Here is a 23574-nt window from a genome sequence, read left to right on the forward strand (position 1 = left end):
CATTTTGAGCTAATGGTAGCACTACACAAAGGTCAGATGTCACCAGAAATCATTAGGAATCACAGGGACCATGAATACCCATATTCACATTTCACTGCAATGTGGCCAGTAGTTGTTCAGATAACTGGACCAAAGTGTTGGACGGATGACTGACCATCCGTTAGCGGGGTAGAAACATCTCATTATCCCAGCTGGAGTCGAGTCTGATAGCCACAGTGGCATGCCTCAAATGATTAGTGTATGGTACACTGCTCTGTGATATTGTCCTTTACATAATGTTTCAATCAAACTGGCCGTGGGGCTCTGTTGCCGGTAACTGGTCCATGCTCTGATGTTTATGCTCTGATGGCCCCTTGGCCTGTGTCCAAACCTCCTAATACAGTTCCAGTGTTGTCCCTATGAAGATACTTGGACCTCCCACACAGTGGACCCTGTATTGTAATACCTTTTCATCCAAACAGAGAGGGCTGCTTCCTACTGTATTGGCAACAGTGGAACAATGAGTTGCAAGTCAGAATTTTAATAGAGGGGTCTGATGTGAAACTGACCTCTGTGCTTCTCTGTGTCCACTTCTATCCTCAACTAACAGTTAAAACTCCTGTGTAGTGTAATGCAGTGTTTTGTTTTTCAAACTGGGCCAAACGCCATCACTGAAGATATCTGGTTGACCTGCCAACAAACTTACCTAGAGGATGCCAGACTACAGTCAGTACTATATCACTTCAGGAATCTGTTCTCGGAGCGACATGAAAAGTAAAGTATAGGCTACCTCTCATTTCTTTTTCCAGTGTTGGTGGTTTTTACGAAAGCAGTTCTAAGCGCCCTTCTCAACTCAACTCCGCCCCACGCCCCTCTCAAACTCTGACTGAACTTTCTTTAGTGGAGCCTGTGCGTCACTCTCCGCGAACCTGGCTTGGACTAACCACAGGACTGCTCAACTGCCTGTGAAACACGAACAATGGTTTGGCAGGAGCAAGGATGGCTCGTCTGTGCGACTTTTCTCGGATTTGTGGCGTCGGTGCAGAGCATAACGCGAGGGGAGCTTTTTCCTTTCGGTCCAAGCGCAAGAGACCAGTTACTGGAAACGGGGACTGATCAGACGCACCGATTTGAACTGGACAAGCCAATATTATTTTATGATGGCACTTTCGACAGCATCTTTGTAAGTTTATCCACATCTTGGTACCCTCTTAGTCGTGCTCGTTTTAATTAATGAAAGGAATTTACTAGTAAGGGTGGACTGTCCATCGTTTTTGCGTAATTGCGCACGGCACCCCGGGCAGTAATAAATGAAAAGGGGTCAGTAGTTTGAACCTTAAACAATGCCTGGAAGTTGCAAAATATATCTGGGGCAGGGTATGACTTTTTCTGTCGCTCCCTGTAAATATTGGTTAACTTATCACAGAGGCTGCAGTATCTCGTGGAATGCATGTGTCCACACATTCTTACAGCTTCCCCTGAGGTTATTATTTTACTGTTGACCGAAAGACTAAAGTACTCCAGGAACTTAATTTGAAATCCACCCCAGAACATCTGCCATCTCACATAACAATGTGGTCATAAAGGCATGCTTCCTTGAAACAATTATGTATATATAGGGTTCATGCTCACATAAGAGGGCAGGAGTACAAATAACATTTGTACTATGGAAAATAGTTACACTCTGTGACAAAGTTATTTCCTAAAGACTTAGTGTGTTTATTATTTGTTGTTTCCATGTGGGGCTTTTAAAATACTTGGAAAAAGGGCAATAGCAACATTTGGATGAAAGTTGCACCATTGTGTAGGGCAGACAAACAGCCCTTTATTCCCTGTGATTCTCCTTTTCAAAGAAAAGCGCTGCATCTTTGTTTTAATTATGCTGCATGTTATCGTAGAGTAATTATGTACAAAAGGTATTCCCCCTAGAGAAGCAGGAACTCAACATTTTCCTATAAGCAATGTCCATGTTTTATGTTTTAAAAAAGTCAGAAGCCTAGATGACATTCTGTGTCAAGTATACTTGAAGCAGTAAACATTTATTTCTGTTATATCAACAATTCAAGCTTTAATTTATTTAAAAGTTTCCCATACAGTGACATAAATGGTCATGAGCTCAGGTGTCCCACAGTCATATTAACTAACAGACTACATAACTCTGTAACAGTGGGGGAAAGTAACTAAGTACATTTACTCAAATACTGCACTTAAGTACAATTTTGAGGTACTTGTACTTTACTTGAGTATTTCCATTTTCTGCCACTTTATACTTCCACTCCACTACATTTCAGAGGGAAATATCGTAATTTCTACTCCACTACATTTATTTGACAGCTTTAGTTGTTTTTTCGATGAAGATATGACACATGGATAATATAACAAGTGTTTAAAATACAACGCATTGTTAATGCATTGCCAAATTTTTTGGCTTTTGACGTCTTACAAAAAGCAGTGTGTAGTCGGGGTCACATTTCAGATGTCTATGAGTTGTATAGTGATTTTTCCCTCTAAACTTCTCACATGGTTTCATTTCAATAAATGTTCAAATCATCCAATATTTCACCAAAAATCAAACATTAAAAAAAAAAACCCAAAACTGAAAATAGTATCAGAACTTTTTTTTTTTCTTCTTTCCTCTCTCATTAATCATCTCACAAACCCTCAGATTTATCTGGTGACCCTTTGGAGGGGCCCAACCCCTAGCTTGGGAACCACTGGACTAAACTAGCTAACTGTATATAAAGTAGTTCAAACTAGCTCCACGTCCAGCAGCTACAACAGTAACATGCTGCTTAGACACCGATGCTTCAGTATCAATAATCTAATGATGTCATATATAACATATCAGTCAGAGGGACCAAACAACTACTTTTACTGAAATACTTTAACTACATTTTGCTGATAATACTTTTGTAATTTTACTTAAGTAGGATTTTTCTTGCAGGACTTTTACATGTAATGGAGTATATTTACATTGCTGTATTGGTACCTTTAGTAAAGAAAAGGATCTGAATACTTCTTCTACCACTATATGAGTTACATATTTAAATGCACTTGTTTTATATAGGATAATATAGCATAATTTCAGTAAATTTAAACTTCAGTAAATTTACTTTCCTTCCTTTGTAGTTGAAGTACTCAGAAAACGTTGGAACTTGGTCATTTAATTTGAAAGCTTTGCCCAGAAGTTCTATGAATTTTAAGTACATTACTTTAAGTATACTTTGTTGCTAACACTTATGTACTTTTGCTTAAGTAGGATTTTTCATGTAGGACTTTTACTCAAAAGTACTAACATTTATGGAGCAGTAACATGCCTGATCTCATCAGAGGAGAGGGGAGGCAAAAAGTTGTGGTTAACAGATGAGACTGAGGTTGAGAAAAAATATTAAATTCCTTATTATAACAATCAGTCTAGGGGGTTTTTCCCACAGCTGACTAGATCCAAATCCCTACATCCCTACATCGCCCACCACAAACATTTTTCTCCACTGTAGTCAAGATGGCCTTAAGGTTTTATTTTCGTTTAGCCTACGAGACAGTCTGAACTGTCTGTGCCCTGCAGCTGAACAGTAATGCTTTTCACACTTTTCTCTAATCTTTACGAGGTTTTATTGTCTCCTTGTGATAGTGATTCATATTCCATCAAGCCCTGGTATGTGTGGGTATCCCGCTAACTTTAAAGATCTTTCTACAGAAATCAGAATTACTGATAATTTTCCCAGCTCTATCTTCCACTTTGGCAGGAAGTCTCTGTAATGAAGATTAGTGTGTAATCTTCAGGCTCTCTGGGGCTGCTTGTCAGGGGCAAGGACAGGAAACAGAGTGGCCCGGGCCAGGAATAGTGCTCTTGTTTTCCCCTGGTCAGGAAGTGGAGGAGCCCCATGTGCAGAGTGTGTATGTGTGTGTGTGTATGTGTGTGTGTATGTGTGTGTGTTTGACATGAGCCCAGGTTTTTCCTTTTTTATGGGCCCTGCAAGTGTTACGCATTAAACCGTAAGTGTGTTAAATCTGTGTTAAATGGTATCTTGTTTGTTCGTTAGCGCTTTGTAGGACATAGCAGCTGACTCGGATCATTAGTCTAATGAGTTTGGAGTAAAGATCAAAGTGGGTCAGACTGGACTGGGTTTGCCTCTGCTGTGAAACAGTTCATCATGTGTTGTAGTTATTACAAAGAAAGTCGCCCAGTGTTACAATCATCTTAGTTCTTGTTATCCCCATCACCAACTTGAGTTTTTAATTTCAGATCAACACCAATGGTTTTGTTGCCACAGCAGAGCCATCAAGCGAGTCGACATATCTTGGCAAAATGACGCCAGAATTCGGCATGATTGCAGCTCTGCAAGGAGACCTGGACACAAGTGATGCTGTGGGGAAAGTTTTCTTCCGTCAAGACATTAGTCCGGACACTCTGCGTCGGGCAGCCGACCACATCAACAGGGCCTTCCCAGAAGATGATGAAGTCAGTCCTACCCATGTTGTGGTGATCACCTGGGTAGATGTTGCCTCTAAAGAACCTCAAAGCAAAGGAGATGGCATCAACAAGAAGGTGAGCGTCACATGGTTATTCAAGTTATCTGGAGTGGAACTGGTCATTTACATCCTCTCTAATGTTTTATTACACAGAGAAACACCTTCCAGCTGGTCATTGCATCCCTGGAGACCGCCTCATATGCTATCGTCCTGTATACAAGGGATGGGATACAGTTTGCCACCACGCCTGTAGATGACAGTAGGGTGATCATGCAAGCTGGCTTCAGTAAGGGTCTTGTCCAGGGTTTCCTGTACTCTAGTCAGGGACCGTACTATCGCACCACCACTGATGACGAGGGATCCGTCAGGGCTTTAGCAGAGTAAGTCAACCAATGACTATCTGCACAGGAACACCATTTCTTGACCAGTGTTGCTGGCTAGATAATCAAGAACAGTAACTGCAAAATGTGTTTTAAACCTTTTCCCCAAACAGACAGACCAACTCTGGCCTCCGGGGTGTATGGGTGTATGAGATTGGAACTTCTCCTTATTTTACCAACGTGGCTCCAGGTGAGGTCACTGACCTGCCCACTGAGGCCACGCTGCAGGAGGCAGGACAGCAAGTGGAGTACCCTCCTTACGAGACAGAAGGGGGGCCAATTGAAATCCATCCAGTTCAGTACCAGCCACATCAACCTGACAATCCAGAAGTGGTGGTGGTGGATGACACAGATATAAATGTAGATGGTGAGTCCACAGGAGAAAGGCTGAAACTGAGTAATACCAGTGTAATTTTGTATAATTAAAAATTGCTTGCCTCTCTTGTCAGCGCTGGAGGATTATAGCAACTTGATCAATTAATTCTTTCAGTCATATTTTTCCTGTTCTTATTTTCCATGTTTTTAGTGTTCTCATACAACCTTGGGACATGTGCGAATAACAGAAATAAGTGCTCCCAGTTCTCTGACTGCAAGGACTACTCCGGTGGATACTGCTGTCACTGCAGGCCTGGCTTCTATGGCAACGGCATACAGTGTGTGGCAGAAGGTATGGACTTCAGATACATTATGGAACCTGTAGAGTGTAGCCATTATTACTAGTTCAGTGAAATGGAGATGATTGTGGTTTGATTAAATGCATGAAATGGCAAATTTAAGACATTTTCATGTTTCATTCTGTGAGATAAAAAAAGTTAGCTATCTATGAATTTCTGAGCTTATATAGTGACAGCAAAAAGACTAGGGCTGCAACTAACAATTTTTTTCGTAATCCGTCAATTACTCTCTCAATTAATCGATTAAAATGTCAGAAAATGGTGAAAAATATCAGTCAATGTTTCCCAAAGCCCAAGATGCAACCTAGAATAGTTGTTTTGTCTAATTCAGTCTAATTCATCTTCCTGTTTTGTAAAATTGCACTTTAGCTAATAAAAGTGGCTGGCCTCACTTCCTAATTTAAAAGATAAAGGTTTACTTAGCGTGGCTAGCTAAATTAGCTAAAGGTTTTACAGAAATGCCACATTTACTGTGCTCTGTTTTGTAATTTAGCCTTGCTCACTAGCTAACCAAGATCAAACACTTAAGACAATAATTTAAAATGCTGTATTGTGGGTCAAACCTTTGTTGAATAGCTAATGTTATTCACAACAAAGAATTTCAATATAATTAGCCTGTGCTAAATACAAAATATTCACAGCATCAACCTGAAACAAATTAAAACACAAAGGTATACTGAACACTCACTACACATGGTGGAGCTATCTTTCAGGATGGCTTCCAAAAACTGACTGTTTTAAAGACTTTAATATCCAGAAAGTATTTAATACATCAAATGTTCATCTTGGTAGCTTGTAGATGTGGGGATGTTTGGGGAAATCTTTTAGCTGCTGTCTTGTGGTTTCACTTAGTCACTAATTATGTTCAGAAATGTTCTCTCCTTTCCTTATATAACTCCTAAAATGAGCAAATAGAGCAAATCTACGTATGTGTAATCTATGACTCTGTTACTCAACATTGATGGTTTTGCTTTGCTTTGCAGGAAAGCCTCAGAGGATGAATGGTAAAGTGCATGGAAAAGTTTATGTAGGCGACTCTCCTTCTCTGATTGAGTTTAACAGCAACGATCTCCACTCATATGTGGTGGTGAATGACGGCCGCTCCTATGTGGCCATCAGTGACATCCCTTACACCCTTGGCCCCTCACTGCAGCCCCTGTCAGCCCTCGGTGGTGTGATTGGGTGGGCATTTGCTCTGGAGCAGCCTGGATTCAGGAATGGCTTCAGTATTGTTGGTGAGTGAGGGAAAGATTTCTACAACTGCACTAACAACATCTGATAATGTTACAGCCACCAGCTTCTCATGTGACTTTCTCATGCTTCACTTGGTTAGAAAATAACAAAAGTATAAAGATAGATCCAAAAAATCATAATGTCCTGAAATCTCTGTGTACAAATATCACTGCTGCTGCAAGCACAGTTTGCCATACAGCTGCAGTTTTACTCACTCTGTCCAGCTGAATTCCCCTCACATTACCTCAGCTGAGACAGAAGGCGGGGAGCCAAAGTTCATCCAAGGCCAGGGTCTTAAAGTTAACCCTCTCTTGTCTGTCTTCTGTAGGGGGAGAGTTCACACGCCAGGCTGAAGTGACCTTTCTGCCAGGGAATGAGAAGCTGACCATCAGGCAGGAGTTCAAAGGCATCGATGAACACGACCACCTGGTGGTGAGCACCACCCTGGAAGGCCGGGTTCCTGAGGTGTCTCGCGGCTCCACTGTGCAGATCGACCCTTACTCTGAGATCTACCAGTACAGCAACAACTGTGAGACACAGCCTAAACAGAGATCCAGCATGAGCTTAAGATTTGAAAAACAGTGTTTTATTTTTTCATCAAACCAACCGCTTCATCCAAAATATTTCTCAAGCCTTTGTGCTTTTGTAATCATAACAAAAGTCTGTACAAGCAATGACTAAAACAATCATCTTCCTGTTCCTTCTCTGCCTATCATATCTCTCAGTGATCACCTCATCCTCCAATCGGGACTACGTAGTGAGCTTTCCCGATGGCACCACTGAGACCAGGACGTATCAGTGGCGTCAGACCATCACCTTCCAGAGTTGCCTACATGACGAGTCTTTGAGAGACATGAAACCCACACAGATGCTCAGCGTGGATCAGGTCTTTGTCATGTACGATGCTAATAATGAACTCATCCGGTTCGCCATGAGCAACAAGATCGGGGACACCAACGGTGAGGTCATGGAGATTATTCTTGTCTCCCTGTTTTGGTCTGAGCTCGCTTCCTTCCTGGATCACAACATATAACATCCTTACTGAGGGACAGTATTGTTGAATTGTAAATACGTATTTATCATGAAATTGTGGAAGTTAATAGTATACTAGTAACATTGTCCTAAAATACACCTTCCAATCTCAGGAGGACAGCCAGCGGAGAACCCATGTTTCACTGGAAGACACGGCTGCGACACCAACGCTGTTTGTCGACCTGGACAGGGGACCCACTTCACCTGCCAGTGTGCTGCTGGCTTCAATGGTGACGGTCGCACGTGCTATGGTATGAATGACATATTATATAATACAAAAAATAATCTTTGTTAGTGGCAATAAAGAGGGTGTAGTAGCTTTCTAATTCTCACAATTCATGTATTTTCCGCTTTCAAGTAAATCAAAGTTTCCACATCTGTTTGAAGACATCTTTTAATTAACCCAGACTTTCTACAGCCTTCCTTCCTGGGGAACTGGACAATCTCGGCAATTAGTAGAGGGAGTCCCACATGGTAAACAAAGTGTCCCGTACTCCCAGACCAGGTTAACATATCCAGCCTGGTCCTCATTCCCAACCCATGGTCTATACAACCAAGGGACTTTTGCATTGAAGACAGGAAGAGCTCCAAGGCACATACAGTAGAAAGAGGAAGGATGTATTTCAGACAGATGCTATCTTGAAGCATTCGCAGTTAAGAAATCTAATTAAGCTCTTCTCTCTGATCTCCAAACATTTGACAGCGAATGACATGACATGATTTGACAAATCCAGACTTCACAGATCCAAATTCAAACTTGGACCTAATGTGGCAGTTATTAACATATGATAACTGGCTCTTATATTTATCAGACATTGATGAGTGCAGAGAGAATACTCAGATCTGCGGCTCCCATGCTATCTGCAACAACCAGCCCGGGACCTTCCGCTGTGAATGTGAGGATGGATATCGGTTTGGCACTGATGGGCAGACCTGCATCGGTAAGATGTTTTTGTGTGCAAGTACAATTACATATTCCAGGAATCTCACCTGGTGGTTTTGGTGAACAAGTTCAGACAAACAAACATAAACTGTAATGAAATGCATTAAAACATTAAGTAGACCAAAGTGAACAAAATAAAACACATGTATACTTACTTACCAATAAGTACACACAAACAACTTTGAACCAACGGTTGTGCTGTGACATTTTTATTTCAGAGATTTTCTTGTAGAAAGTGTAATTAGGTCTCAGTTACCCAGAAAAGGTTCAGCAGGCCTAGGTCAGATAATATATACATTACACTACATCAGGACAGCTCATGCTCTAACAAACAGGATCTCATCTGAAATGTTCAACACCAAATATTTAGTATGTCCTACGTCTTCTTCTCCTCAGAGGTTAATCAACCCGTGGACGCCTGTGAAGAAGGCACCCATAACTGTGATATTCCTGAGCGAGCTCAGTGCAGCTACACTGGAGGTTCCTCCTATATCTGCTCCTGCCTGCCAGGGTTCGTAGGAGATGGTAGAGTCTGCCAAGGTACTGCATAGAGACACGCGTGTGTGAAGAATAATCACAGGAATAAATGGCTTTCAGTCTGTAGGTTACACAGTATCTACAAAATCACTCCAAGGTCACAGAAAATACAACAAGTTATGAGTAGTTATTGAGTACCTTTTGAGATTGATCTACTACCCAACAGTTAACTAATGGCTTCCATTCATTTTAGTACTATCTGAAAATCAATAACAACTCTGATGTCCAAGATTGGAGCAATTGCTGCCAAAAAGCTTTGATGTTAGAAAGTCATCAAGGAAGAAAATAAGTCAAAATGCACCAAACCATTTGATTTTAATAGCTTCTAGCCTTTAAATGTAGTTGAGATCATTTGTGATACTTATAAGGAGAGTATTCAAAACTATCCCTGCTTGCCTTATCATATGATGATGTTGAAGTTCAACAAAAAGAAATCAGCTGAAACCAGTGGTTGCTTGGAGTGTATGAATTCAATCCAAAAGCATATGCCATGCTTTGAAAATAGTTGGCAGTAATGTCAAGTGTTTATAGTCAAAGGGGCACTCCACCAATTTTACCAATTTTAAAACTTGTTTAAGCAGCTGTATAATGTTTTCTCTGAAGGGAGCTTTCTAAAGTCTGAAAAATAACCCCGATGACGTCATCAGGGTTACTATACTCAAGCCTGGAGACTAAACATTTATAGCAGAAAACAAACAGGAGGCAACTGAAATATATGTGTTTTCCAGGCAGAGAGGGTAAAAGTAAATGATGCCATTGGTTGCATTATGGGAAATGTATGATTCAATGTCTTTGTAGCTTAACCCTTACAATGGACCATAAATTAGAATATCTCAGCCTCTGTTGCTTCAGTTTTGACTATTCTCTTTGATGTATTAGTCCCCCGAATTTAAGGAAGTACAGTACTAAATCATCGGAGAACATATTTTACAGGCTAAGCGGAACACCAACATCATCAACATCAACAATATAGTCCTTTGACACAAGTAGTCCAGATTTTAAATCCATTATATGAACTTTGAGGCTTTTAATTGTTAAACCATCTGTTCAGGGGTGGGGGAGGGGGAGATCAGTTACATCAGTTACATAATACATCTGCAGTGATACATGGAAAACAGATGGGCATTTCAAGTGTGCAGGTCCAGAGTCAGCATATAGTTGTTTTGGCTTGGTCCCCAGAGGCACTCATTCATAGTTTTCATTCTTTCCACGCCTTTGCTCTATGTTCTGCATCTTGAAGACAGTTTTTGGGCACAGGCTGACCTAGATCATACTCTAGATCCCTAACTATAAAAGGAAACTACAAATTGGACTTGCAGAAAATATTTCAGCTGATACAGTAGATGACTAGTGTCTTCTTTGTCCTCACTCAAACTCTTTTGCTCTTGCCTGTAGACGTAGATGAGTGCCAGTCTGGCAGGTGCCACCAGGACGCCAATTGTCATAACACCCAGGGATCCTTTACCTGCCAGTGCAGGCCAGGTTACTATGGCGACGGCCTCCACTGCTCTCCAGGTAAGTCTTTTGGAATGCCATCACTTTTTGACAAGTAAACACAACATCTTACTTACACAGTCTGGTTGCTTTCACAGTGCGCCGTCGTCAGTCAACTGACAACATTTTTTCTATTCTATGTGGTAGCATTCAGTCAGAGCTGCTACACGTTTATTTTGGGTGTCTGTCGTGGGAGTTCAGACAGTTTGGTAATAGTTTTCTTTCATCAGCAGACTCAGTAATATAAAAAAAACGGATCCTTTTCATTCTCACCATTGTTTACTCCTCCCGTTTGGAGTAAGAGGAGTGTTTGGAAAAGAGTTCCCCACTAGAATCTATCTGTGCCAGCTGGAACCTGTTTTTCATTTTCTTCTAGATAGCAGTAGGATTTTGTCATGCCTTATGAGGGATATGGGAGTTTTTATGCAGCTGAATTTCAAGCAGAAGACAAAAGGAAACATGAATTAGCTCCTGAGTGGGTTTGTGACATTGTCTCAAGGTATCTGTGTTCATTCAGGAGCTTATTTTTCATTCTTCTCTTCAGAGAGGACAAAAACACGATGTCAGGTCCACAGAGACAGTCTCCTGGGTGTGACAGAATATGGTCCACGGGGCCCACGGCCTCCTGTTGGACAGTACATCCCCACATGCGACGAGAATGGCGCCTATGAAGCTATGCAGTGCCACGGCAGCACGGGATATTGCTGGTGCGTGGACCAAAACGGACAGGAGATCCCAGGGACTCGCTCTGGGCCTGGGAGCAGCAGACCAATGTGTGAGTAAATCATATACTCCGTACTTAATGTCTACAACAAGAGACCACTGCAGTAGGGAACTTTATATAACCTATGAGCAAACACACTAACATGAACAAAAAAACAGCCACATTATAAAGGACGCAGTGGTTTTTCCATCCACAAGACCCCTAATTTTTCAGTGTTTAACTCCATTAGGCATCGACAATGGTGGTGTGCCACCACCTGTTGGACCCACACCCCGACCCGGTGTCTTGCCTCTGCCTCCAGGAACACACCTGTTGTATGCCCAGAGTGGCAGGATAGAGCATGTCCCGCTGGAGGGTTATGATATGAAGAAAGATGATGCCAAGGCTCTCCTTCATCTCCCTGTAAGTTTCTCTAAATAAACTTGTCTAGTAGAGAGGAAGTCCTAAAAGTAGTCTGAGAGGATCTGTGTTATTTTGTCTTGGTTTGAACTGGTTGCCAAGAATTTTAATGTAATTCTGTATAGCATTTCAACAGTCTATATTTCCCTCTTCACACTAATTTTTTTCCTGGAAAAATCTTAATAGGCTCCTTCTGCTTACAAAAAGATATTTGTCTATAATGTTTGTTATGTAATAACACACGGAGGAATATTTTGCTGCAGGTTTGTCTGTCAGAGAGATATATCACTTGCAAGATCAAAAAAATGCACTTTTGCAATGCAGCAGCCAATTTAAGAAGAATAACTTCAAATTCAAGCATCATGTCAAGTCAGGATTGTTTTGTATGTGTGATCACTCAGATGACAGTAGACAGAATAATCAAAAACAGCAACATTATGTATGGATTGTTCCTTTTTGCGTATAACATCCGCTCAGCCTCTTACTCCATTCCCTTGGTGGTAATAATTCTTGCTCTAGCTCTGAGATTTCCCCATCTGCCTCATGCATTCTCGGCTTACACTTTATTGGAGGCACATGGTGACATTCACACTAATTACTAACATCAGTTCAACATCTTTGGAATGGCAATCTGCTATGCTTTCTTGTTACGCTGAATTTCCAGACCAGCTGGCCTGCATGTCTGGCCAGGCTCATGCTCAGTGTGTGGTTCTGTTTGTTTAGATTTATGTCTAGACGTTAATGTCAAAAAACACATCTGCTCCATGTATATATTTTATCCACTTCTGTTTGGACAAAATACACTTCAAAGATTGTTTGTTGCTGACTCATCCACAGGAGAAGGTAATCATTGGAGTAGCCTATGACTGTGTGGAAAAAATGGTCTACTGGACAGACATCACATCTCCATCCATCAGCAAGGCCAGCATCCAGGGGGGAGAGCCCATTCCAGTCATTAGATCAGGTAGCATGACTGTCCACTTTCATCCTTCATTCAACTAGTTCATTTCAGTTTTCAGCTATGAAGGAATTAGAAGACTGTTAACACAAAGAAAATAAGGTGATGTTGAAAACGTGGCCTTTATTGTTTTTGTCAAAGATTTGCACAGCCCAGAGGGCATCGCCATCGACCACCTGGGACGAACTATGTTCTGGACGGACTCTATGAAGGACCACATCGAGGTGGCTTCTCTGGACGGATCTCAGCGACATGTCATTGTAGACTCTGATCTCGTCAACCCCCGTGCTATTATTGCGGACCCCCCCAGTGGGTGTGTAATGTTTTTCGGGCATTTTTAGCCTTAATTGCAGACTTGAACAGATCACGGTTGGGATCTTAAGCCTTAAGCTACAGGGGTGCCCCATGTTTGGAGCAAAACTTAAAAAGTTATTGTTTCTAACACACAGCAAGTAAGATATCAACCAATCTCTAAGGAATGTTCTTATGTTGATTTTGTCTTTTTAAGAAGAGATGCCCCAACCTAACACACCAGGTCAGTATCAGCCTGATACTGATACTGCCACCAGACTTGACTGATCCACATTAAATACTTTTTTTTTGTCATCGTCATTATAAAATTCAGTTTTTCGCCATCATCTACTTTAATTCAGTCACAATGTGGCAACACAGCAATCCCTGGTTCCTCATTCATATGGGCTACAGGCAGTTAGTGAAAAATGATTTTAAATATGGGGAAAAGAGACTACTGGTATCAGAGAGAGTATCAGCCACTGGGCCACTGGTAAATGATAAAATGTATTATTTGATTAATAATGTTTAAAAATGTACCAGTAATTTAAAAGATCTGTTTTAAAATTATTTCTGGCCTGTCATTGTTTATTGCTCAATCTGAGTGTGAACTGACGGCACCCCTATCCTCACAACAGTACTCTGTACTGGGCCGACTGGAACCGAGACGCCCCAAAGATCGAGACCTCACACATGGATGGATCCAACAGGAGGGTGCTGGTTAAGGATGATCTCGGCCTGCCGAACGGCTTAACTTACGACTCTCAGAGCTCTATGCTTTGTTGGGCAGACGCAGGTAGGTTTTAGACAGATGACTCATCTATGAACTCATGTCTGCCTTGTGATCAGCACTGAGTGTAATCTCTCGCCCGTAGGCACGCATAAAATGGAGTGCATGCATCCTGGCCGGGGTGATCGCAGACAAGTTATGGAGGGGATTCAGTACCCTTTTGGAATTGCGTCTTTTGGGAAGAACATCTACTACACTGACTGGAGGAGGTTTGATTGATTGTATTATTATAGACATGTTTGAAGGATTTTCACTTTTTATCCAGTGACAGCATATGGGATGTGTAAAGTCAAGATAAATTGGTACTTTTAGGCTCCCGACACAATATTTATAACATGTTGTGTTAAGAGTTTAGCCAGATGTCTCTTGTAACTTGATAGGCTACTTAAATTAGCATTGAGGACATAATGCAGCCTTTATCCATGGTCCACCGTGCAATGCAAGAATCCAGATCTGTCAAGGTAGAGGTAGGAAAGGGTCAGAGGTCAAAAAGCTCCCCACACTTCAGCATTGCACTTAAAGGCAGAAAGGCTTGATGTTCTCCCAGGCTCGGACACTCCCACCTTGAAACTGTGGAGCTTTCTTCCCATGCAGCTGATTCTGTGTGTTAGTCAGTGCTAAATAGGCGGGGGTTGGAATGTCTATTTGTGTATGTGTGTGTGTGTGTGTGTGTGTGTGTGTGTGTCTACATGGGGTGAGGAAGCATCTTAAAAAGTGGCAGCTGCTTGCAATTTCTCAGCCTCAGCGTCTGTGAGTGACCTGCGCAGGGCCTCCCTCTGATCCTCTTATCTTGCCTGGGCTGCAGCCTTGCGAGTAAAGGTTGAGAGGTGATGGGGAGGGGGGACAGGGGGAACATGGGTACACACGTCAACAGTTTAATTACAACAAACTGTGTCAGTTACAGCCAAGAAACCTACCCTAACGCTTATTCATTCTTGACAGACTATATATATACACAGGGCCAGGATGCAAACATTTCTCCAGGTCCTTAAGTCCCACATTGCTTAACACTTGTGATGTGTTTACAACAGGGATGCCGTGATTGCAGTGGACCGCTATGCTGGCAGGGAGTCAGATGAGTTCCAGCCTCAGAAACGCACCAAGTTATATGGAATTGCCATAGCTTACGCCCAGTGTCCTTCAGGTAAATATGCCAGTTGTAAAGGTGCAACACGACAAAAGACAAAAGTCTTGAAAATGTTGAAATGTTTCTTTACCCAGTGCTCTGTGAGAAAACGCCTCTTCATGTCTTGAGTCATCATTGTATTGCATCTGACTCAAGAGCCATTCTTGGAATTGGCTTGACCCTTGTACATTTGGGGGCCACTTTTGAGTTAGACTTATGATCCATTCCCTTTAGTCTTCAGGATTTAGCAGAGGAACTGAAGCCCGCATTCGTGACCTCTGTGCCGTCTGTGAAGCATTCTGAGCGCCGGTTGAGAACCATAAAAATCGCAGGTTCACTCCTCGACCTGAAAGCAACAAGAGGAATTCTGCAGCTAGTATTCATCATTAAGTTAAGGGATCACTGATGTTACTATGCATAGCAGCAACAGGCTTCATCCTCCCTTCTAGATAAGGCTGCATACATAAAACCAGGGAATGTAGAGCCCGGGGACAGAGGGCCTCCAACATCTGGAGTTTGCTATGTGTTTCCTTCAAGTATGTATAGTATATATCTGCTTAACAAACACATGAAGAGGCTGTTTCCTGCTGTTCCCCGTTACGGTGGCTTATGATTTAGAAAAATGCCCTTTTGGGTCTGAATGTTTTTTCTCCCTCCATCAGGACAAAACTACTGTGCTGTGAACAACGGGGGCTGTACTCACCTCTGTTTAGCAACACCAAACGGTCGCTCCTGCAAATGTCCCGAAAACGCAGTGGGCTGCGTGGAGAGACAGAGCGGGTACTGAACTGAGGCGGCCGTGCTCTGAGAGATTACACTGTTTGGATGTTTGATTACAAATTAGGAGCCACTCAGCATTACTAAACTATAGCTGCTGAAAAATGCCACTGAAAACCAGAAGTGAACTTACTGTGCCTTTTATTGCTCAGTGTTATGCTTATCAACATTTCTAAGTCTCCCATTGCCTTTATAAACCCACAAATGCCTTCCAGAATTGTAAATATAAACACTATTATGTTGACTGCTTTCCTGAGTGCACATAAACTGAGAATGAAGCTCAAGGGATAAATAATTTAATGTGAAATTCATTACAGCAATGCATGACATCGTCTCATGTCAGTTGTGTTACACTGTGGCATGTTTGGATCAGGCTATCTCATGGAAGTATAATTGTGAAATAGGACTAAAAGTGTCTGTACAAGCTGGTGGGATGAGTTTACATGCTGGGCAGCAAATGAATAAACATTTTTCTAACATGTTGGTGTGCTGTGTCTGTGGCTTTAGTATCATAATAGCGACATCTTGTGTTGATAGGGGTTATTACTGTTACATCTTTGGTTTTAGTATTGTTGAACAAATTGATGTATAGCCTTCTTTTATGTTGAAATGTAAAATATCAGATTGTTAGGGACATATTTATGGTATATACCTAACTGGAATCAAAGCTGATATCAGAAATGTGATTTTTCATCTCCTTCCTACATAAATATAAGCCCTTCTATGATATTTGATTAATAAATATTTCCAATAAAAAAAAATTTGACTGAAGAAGTGACGAAACACTACACGGGGTGGATTTAATTTCCCGGGACACTGACTGGAACAATGACCATCTATCAAGTTCCTTAACATGTAACTACAACCTGTAACCTGCTTTAAGTGCTGAAAAAGAGGTTGTCACGTGGCCTAGTAACGTGTTTAATGGATGACGTCATGGGGTGATGACATACCTTCTTTGAAAAAAGAATCAAAATGACTGCCCCCCATAATCCGTGATGCTGTCGCAGAAAGGGAGACACTTACCCACGTCACTGGTGCATTAAGGGACTCTTGATAAACTCGGAATATTGGATTATTTATCATATGAGCTGCAACCTACTTGAAACTACAGCATTCAATAGGGCAGCAATTAAAGATGATTGTTATTATTACTCCGCTGATTGTTATCTCAATTAACTGATTAATCCTTTGGCATATAAAATGTCATAATGCCCAAAGTGATGCCATCATTGCTTGTTTTGTCTAACACTAGAAAACATAAAGACATTCAGTTTACTGTAAGACAAAGAAAATCCTCACAATTGAGAAGCTGGAACTAGTTTAATGATTAGGCTACTTAATAACCAATCAATTGTCTAAATAGTTGCTGGTATTTTATGCCAGTCTCTATATATATAAAATACCCTTCTCACCCCCCTCCCATGGGGTGGTGGTGTGTCTTCCTCAAGCTCGGGTCCTCTACCAGAGGCCTGGGAGTTTGAGGGTTCTGTGCAGTATCTTAGCTGCTCCTAGGACTGCGCTCGTCTGGACAGAGACCTCAGATGTTGTACCTGGAATCTGCTAGAGCCACTCTCCCAGTTTGTGGGTCACAGCCCCCAGTGCTCCAATTACCACTGGCACCACTGTTGCCTTCACTCCCCAGATCTTTTCTAGCTTCTCTTTCAGCCCTTGATATTTTTCGATCTTCTCATGTTCCTTCTTCTTGATGTTGCTGTTGCTTGGGATGGCTACGTCTATCACTACTGCCTTCTTCTGTTTGTCAATCAACACAATGTCCGGTCAGTTAGCCATCACCAATTTGTCAGTCTGGATCTGGAAGTCCCACATATATCAAAACATTTACTGTGACTTGAAATACACAAAATCAGCTTTTTGAATTTGCTAATTCAGATCTGAATTGGTCTTAACTTGGGGCTTAACTGGGCTACCAGTATGCCAATCTATTTTAGGCAGTGGTTGTCAGCCTGTTTGGTGTCAAGAACCCTCAAACTGAATGCACATCAGGTCATGGAGCTGTATTTGATAAGATGCAGTGTCAGGGATCCCCATCTGATAAGATTTAGTTATTCCATAACTGTCTATACTGTAGACTGGCAGATTAACAGTGTAGAGTGTGAACCAATGAACAGAATAGTCATATACACTCTCTCATTGGGCTACTTTTAGACAAAGAAATAATAGTGAAATTAAAATATTCCCCATTTTTTCTGGGGACCCCCGGAATCTCATCAAGGAGCCAGGTTGAGAACCGCTGCTTTATGGTACCTTGAGCTGGATTTGCTCTTGGAAACACCAATTTACAGTGATTAATCAAACGCACCATCATTCTCTGGACTAAACGTTTTGATTGATTGGGGAATTAGTTGCGTGTCATCCAATAGGAAACAAAAGGAGTCTGTGGGCAGGTCGCCGGCTGCCAGCTCTATTTAGATAATATGGCGTTCCGACCCTGAATCTTGTCTGCGAGGAATATGTTGCCCCGGCCGTCAACAAAACAGATAAATTAGTCTTTGGAATGGGGCTAAATTAATTTACAAATATGAGTCCTCTTTCATTTGAACATTTTTTCGTGACAAAAAATCACCTTTACTTTATGTAGAGGACTGAATGTGTTGGTCTTCTAGTGATCCTACACTTATCTCTCACAATGAAACCAGGAATATTTGTGACTATGACCTCCTATCTTCCAAGCAAATGTAAATCTAAAAAGTTACCAACCAAATGAATGTGAAATCTAACAGCCATTGCAAAATGTTACAGTCCTCACTCTGGTGATGTATTACCAGGAGAGGAGGAGGTGGTATTGTTTTTGTCTTGCAAAATGTCACATCCATAAATCTTGCCCATTGTTTGAACTTTTCATGACTGAATTTAGAAAGTATTTTGAGTCTATCCAACTTATAAACAACAACACATGCTCAGTTTGTATGCTCCAAGATTTTTTTAAAAATCTGATGTTATTGCCTAGCTTTTCTGTTATTTTTTGTATTATTATTATTGTTGTTGTTGTTGTTGTTGTTGTTGTTGTTGTTATTACCCTTTGTCCCGTTACCATGCTGACTGTATCAACAAACTAAAATGTGAAGTCATGTCCTTTATGTTATCTTTATTTCATTATGATGCCTAATTGTTTTATGTTATTGCATTATTGTCACACATGTTGTAAGTGATACTTTCTATAAATAAAGTGATTGGGGGGAATTTGTCATTGTTTAATATCCAGATTATAACTTCTTTATAAAGTTTTTTTTCGTTTGTTTGTCTGTTGTTTTTGTCGTTTAAAAGTCATGATGTTACACACTCCGATACAGTAGGTGGCCACATGCACCTTTAACGCTAGTTTGTAGTCCGCCAGTGAAACCAAGGAAGAAGAAGAAAATTGTTATTGTCTTGCAGTCAGCACTGAGGGCTAAATAACACAGAGTACTCGCTCCTATATGAGCGTTAGCTGGCTGTATTTCATGGGAAACGCAGGTATGTATGAAAATAATTTCTTCCCTGGATATCATACATAAAGATTTAGCTACAGCTGGGACACCTGGTTGTTTCGGTGAAGGTAGTTAGCGATGTGTTCGTTTCTCTTTGCTGCACAAACAGTTTTGACAGCTGCCGTTAAGAGTGCGATGCGATGCATCGACCAGGACAACCGCTAACGCTATGAATATTAGCAAATGAGTCAATATTATGGAACTTTTCTTTTATTTATTAAACCTGGTGGCATTACCGTTTACATATAGCGGCTCTGAGATTAGTGTGACATTGTATGCAAATATTATGGTTAAAATATCGAGATTTCTTGCTTATGCCTCTTGCGGTCAAGCTAGCTAGAAAAATTCATAGAACTTCCGGGCAGAGCTTTCAAATTAAACGACCAAGTTCCAACGTTTTCTGAGTAATTCAACTACAAAGGAAGGAAAGTAAATTTACTGAACTTTTAAAGGAAGTTATGTCATATTATCCTATATAAAATGAATGCATTTAAATATGTCACTCATACAGTGGTGAAAGAAATACTCAGATCCTTTACTTTAGTAAAAGTACTAATACAGCAGTGTAAAAATACTCCAAGTAAAAATTCTGCATGAAAAATCCAACCTAAGTAAAAGTACAAAAGTTTTAGCAGCAAAATGTAGTTAAAGTGTTGTAGTAAAAATAGAGGTTTGGTCCCTCTGACTGACATATTATTATATATGACATCATTAGATTATTAATACTGAAGCATCAGTGTTAGAGCAGCATATTACTGTTGTAGCTGCTGGAGGTGGAGCTAGTTTGAACTACTTTATATACAGTTAGCTGTACAGTGGTTCCCAACATAGGGCCCGGCCCCTCCAAAGGGTCAGCAGATAAACCTGAGGGGTTGTGAGATGATTAATGGCAGAGGAAGGAAGAAAAAATAAAGTTCTGATACACAAATCTGTTTTCAGATTTTGGACTTTTTCTCTAATTTTTTATTTTTGATGAAATGTTGGATTATTTGATCATTTATTGAAATGAAACCATGTGAGAAGTTTAGGGGGGAAAACACCGTTTGGTGGAGCTGTTAACAACTCATAGACATCTGAAATGTGACCTCGACTACACACTGCTTTTTGTAAGACGTCAAAAACCAAAAAGGTTGGAAACCACTGGTTTCATCTTTAACAACGTGTTGTATCTTAAAAGCTTGTTATATTATCCATTGTGCCAAATCTTCATCTGAAAAGTAACTAAAGCTGTCAATTAAAAGTAGTGGAGTAGAAAGTACAATATTTTCCTTTTGAAATGTAGTGGAGTGGAAGTAAAAAGTAGCATCTAATGGAAATACTCAAGTAAATTGAAAGTACCTAAAAATTGTGCTTAAGTACAATACTTGAGTAAATATACTTAGTTACTTTCCACCACTGCACTCAGATAACCTTAATAAAGTTCTGTATGAGAGCCAATAATAATGCTGGATGTCTCTGTGGACTTTGATATGTAAATATTTGGGAAAACCTTGATCATGACAGCTGATTTGATGATTCGACTCCCTGTGAGCCCAAGCATCTGAAATATGTGTGATGTTGTCACTTTGAAGCAGACTGCGCTTAACAAGTGGCATCCAAAGTCTTATAAATCAGTCAGTCATTTGAATAAATTGCACTACTGGCTCAACATTTTTTATTTATGTGATTAAATACTGTCACTAATATATACTTATACATATTGTTTGCTTTTGCTACATGTTTTGTTTGTTATCATGGAAACAAAATGCCTTTCCATTCTATTTTGTCCAAGCAGATTGATTTTCTTCTAAATATCAATATTTTTGCATTGCCATAATTGATAAATAATAATAAATAAAGCTCCAATATATTCAGAACAGGGCTGCCAGGATCCTGGTGAGAGTGCGAGAACAGGAACACTAACTCTGTTTTCATTGCACTGGCTCCCTGTCTCCTTCAGGGTTGACTACAAAGTCCTGCTACTCACATATAAATCCATCAATGGATATGTGCCTCCCTACCTACAGGAACCTACCTCACACCTCAAACTTCCATTCGCACCCTCAGATATGCCAAAAGCTTGCTCCTCTGGGCCCCCAGTGCACCATGGGGGAAATCAAGCCTTCTGCTCTGCTGCATCATGCTTGTGGAACAACCTTCCTAACCATCTGAGGGCAGCACAGATCCTAGACTCTTTTAAAACAGGCCTAAACATCTTTCTATTCAGGAAGGCTTTTTCATCTTAACTCTTATTACCATTTTCTTTATGTTGGGGTTTCACTATGAATGAAAGTGTGGTACAAATTAAATTTATTATTATTATTAATATCAATATCATTGTTTTGTTGTTATTATTATTAAGTATAATCAGTATAATCAGAGTTAATGTGGTAAGATTTGTTAACCTGACATTTTATTACTGCCTTTCACATATCTGTGAGCATTTATTGTTATGATAAAGTTATCATCTAATGTAAATGTTTTATTGGGGTGTGGAGTGTGATTGTAGTCATCAGTGTAGTTACTTACAACAGTGGTTCTCAAACTTTGTCGCGTCAAGGACCCCTAAACTGACACAAATTAGATCACTGACCCCCATCTGATAAGATTTTTGTTTTTAGGTATTTTATTGCAGAAAGTGTATTAAACTCATGACCAAAATAGCCATTGTGTTACTTATGGATGCAATTATTAAATTATTAGTAAATATTCCCCTTTTTGCTGGGGATCCCCCAGAGTCCCTTTAAGGACTCATGGGGGTCCCCGGCCGAACAAGTGAAGCGCTTTTGTTTTGAAGACAAAATCACTTGACCGGAAGTGATTTGCTTTAACGCAGCGTCTGTCAGATGCTAACTGCTAGCTAGCGGTTAGCTATCTGAGGCTGTTGCTTGAGTCCGTTTTGTTTTGCTTGTGCTGCCGTGTGTCAGGCTTGTCTGGCCGAAGTTTCGGGTTCAAGCTACGTTCAAGTGCGTCACATATACAACCGTCAGTGTCTCATGAGTGCGTGGACAAAAGCTAAAGTGGCTCTGTCAGCTAAATCTACTCTGCTAACCACTGACACTTTATATTTTTCCTGCAGATGCCCATTTTAAAAGTGGAAAAGCAGCACAGTGAATAATGAATCTGCTATGACCGACTCAAGGAGAACATTTGGGGATTTGTTCGGTGCTGTCCGGAGCACTTTGGAGGACTGGGGAGGAAGACTTTTGTTATTCTTGACTTCCTCAACGCCCTGATTGGTGTTGCACCTGGAGGTGTGGACGACATGGCCAGTCCACAGCAGACTGATCTGTCATTTGCGTGGGAAAAGTACATGGACTGCAGACTTCAAGGAGCGGATCTGCAGGTAGGCGCTGCTGTCAGTCACTGTGTGAAGGCTGAGGCCGGTGTGATACAGACTCAGCTCAGGCTGCTTTCTCATTGTAGTGGGGATGCTCACTTTTCATACAGCTGTGGTCCTGGAAAAAGCCTTAAGAACTTTGGAAAGTATTTAATAAAGTCAGGTATATCAAATTGTTCAATGCACTTCTTCCTTTTAAGGATGGAGATATAGTATTTGGGTTTTTTTTTTGTTTTTCATCATGTTTAAGTTTCAAAACTGCTCCTTTGCAGTATTTAATTCATAAGGGCTTAGTGGAAATTTCACAATGATTTAACTTTCTGACTCGCAGATTCAGAATAAGTTTGGTTATTCTGTTATTCTGTGAAATAACAAAGGTTTATTGTTTAATTTGTCACACCGTAATGCAAATATTTGCTGTCACTGCATCTAAAATGTTGTAGGGTGCTGGAGATTTTTTGCTTGGTTCCAGGCTGAATAAAATGTTCACTGAGGCAATGTCATCCAACAATAACAAACATTGTTCGGTCTGTTACTTGTAATTTAAACTGCCTAAATTACTTTCTGTTTTTGCCTCGGCTGTTTCACAGTGACTGACCATGAGTTAGAAGAGACTGTTGCAAAATGCTCTGCAGCTACAGAAAATGATAGAGTGACAAAGACACATAGACAAATGTTGTGTTTAGAGAAACCCCCTTTAAATTTAAAATGCAGGACCTGTAAGGAGATATGCAGCCCACTGATTGTCTGTTTTATTTCCTCCTCAAGTCATGTCAAGTCAAGAGTCATTCAGTTCTTTCAAGAGTCATTCAGTTCTTGTCACTCTGTCATTGTGGTAACACTGAGAAGTAAAAATAACACTGAAAGAAAATGATTTTCCGTTTAGCACGGGATGTGCCTCTTCAGCGTCCCCAAGCACCATTTTTGTAACCATAAATTTAACTGACTGTACAT

At 40.7% G+C, this 23574-nt stretch overlaps 2 protein-coding genes across 11 annotated transcripts in view; both read left to right on the plus strand.

The window, feature by feature from the left end:
- Positions 1-823: 823 nt before the first annotated feature.
- nid1a (nidogen 1a) lies at positions 824-16289 on the plus strand. Its single transcript, XM_044373104.1, has 20 exons — positions 824-1162; positions 4226-4528; positions 4606-4832; positions 4946-5199; positions 5359-5499; positions 6490-6741; positions 7068-7268; positions 7465-7698; positions 7885-8022; positions 8584-8712; positions 9111-9254; positions 10647-10766; positions 11290-11520; positions 11699-11871; positions 12706-12832; positions 12968-13139; positions 13756-13913; positions 13993-14116; positions 14939-15051; positions 15696-16289. The coding sequence occupies exons 1-20, from the start codon at positions 959-961 to the stop codon at positions 15818-15820; spliced, it is 3570 nt and encodes a 1189-aa protein (XP_044229039.1). The 5' UTR covers positions 824-958; the 3' UTR covers positions 15821-16289.
- Positions 16290-19210: 2921 nt separating this feature from the next.
- lyst (lysosomal trafficking regulator) overlaps positions 19211-23574 on the plus strand; it is a 61628-nt gene continuing 57264 nt past the window's right edge. For 6 of the 10 annotated variants that reach the window (XM_044372351.1, XM_044372348.1, XM_044372347.1 and 3 more), the window contains exon 1: positions 22273-22626. In XM_044372351.1, coding sequence (XP_044228286.1) covers positions 22546-22626 — 81 coding nt within the window. In that variant the 5' untranslated portion in view covers positions 22273-22545. The other 4 variants (XM_044372343.1, XM_044372346.1, XM_044372344.1 and 1 more) reach the window with 4 other exon arrangements.

The sequence above is a fragment of the Thunnus albacares genome, chromosome 14 (genome assembly GCF_914725855.1).
Source record: "Thunnus albacares chromosome 14, fThuAlb1.1, whole genome shotgun sequence".
NCBI lineage: Eukaryota > Metazoa > Chordata > Actinopteri > Scombriformes > Scombridae > Thunnus > Thunnus albacares.

Excerpts from the sequence above, each read along its gene's own strand:
- nid1a (XM_044373104.1), top strand. The coding sequence starts at position 959 with ATGGTTTGGCAGGAGCAAGGATGGCTCGTCTGTGCGACTTTTCTCGGA. Across the intron at positions 7,269-7,464 it reads CTACCAGTACAGCAACAACT|TGATCACCTCATCCTCCAAT; the intron begins GTGAGACACAGC and ends CATATCTCTCAG. Across the intron at positions 7,699-7,884 it reads CAAGATCGGGGACACCAACG|GAGGACAGCCAGCGGAGAAC; the intron begins GTGAGGTCATGG and ends TTCCAATCTCAG.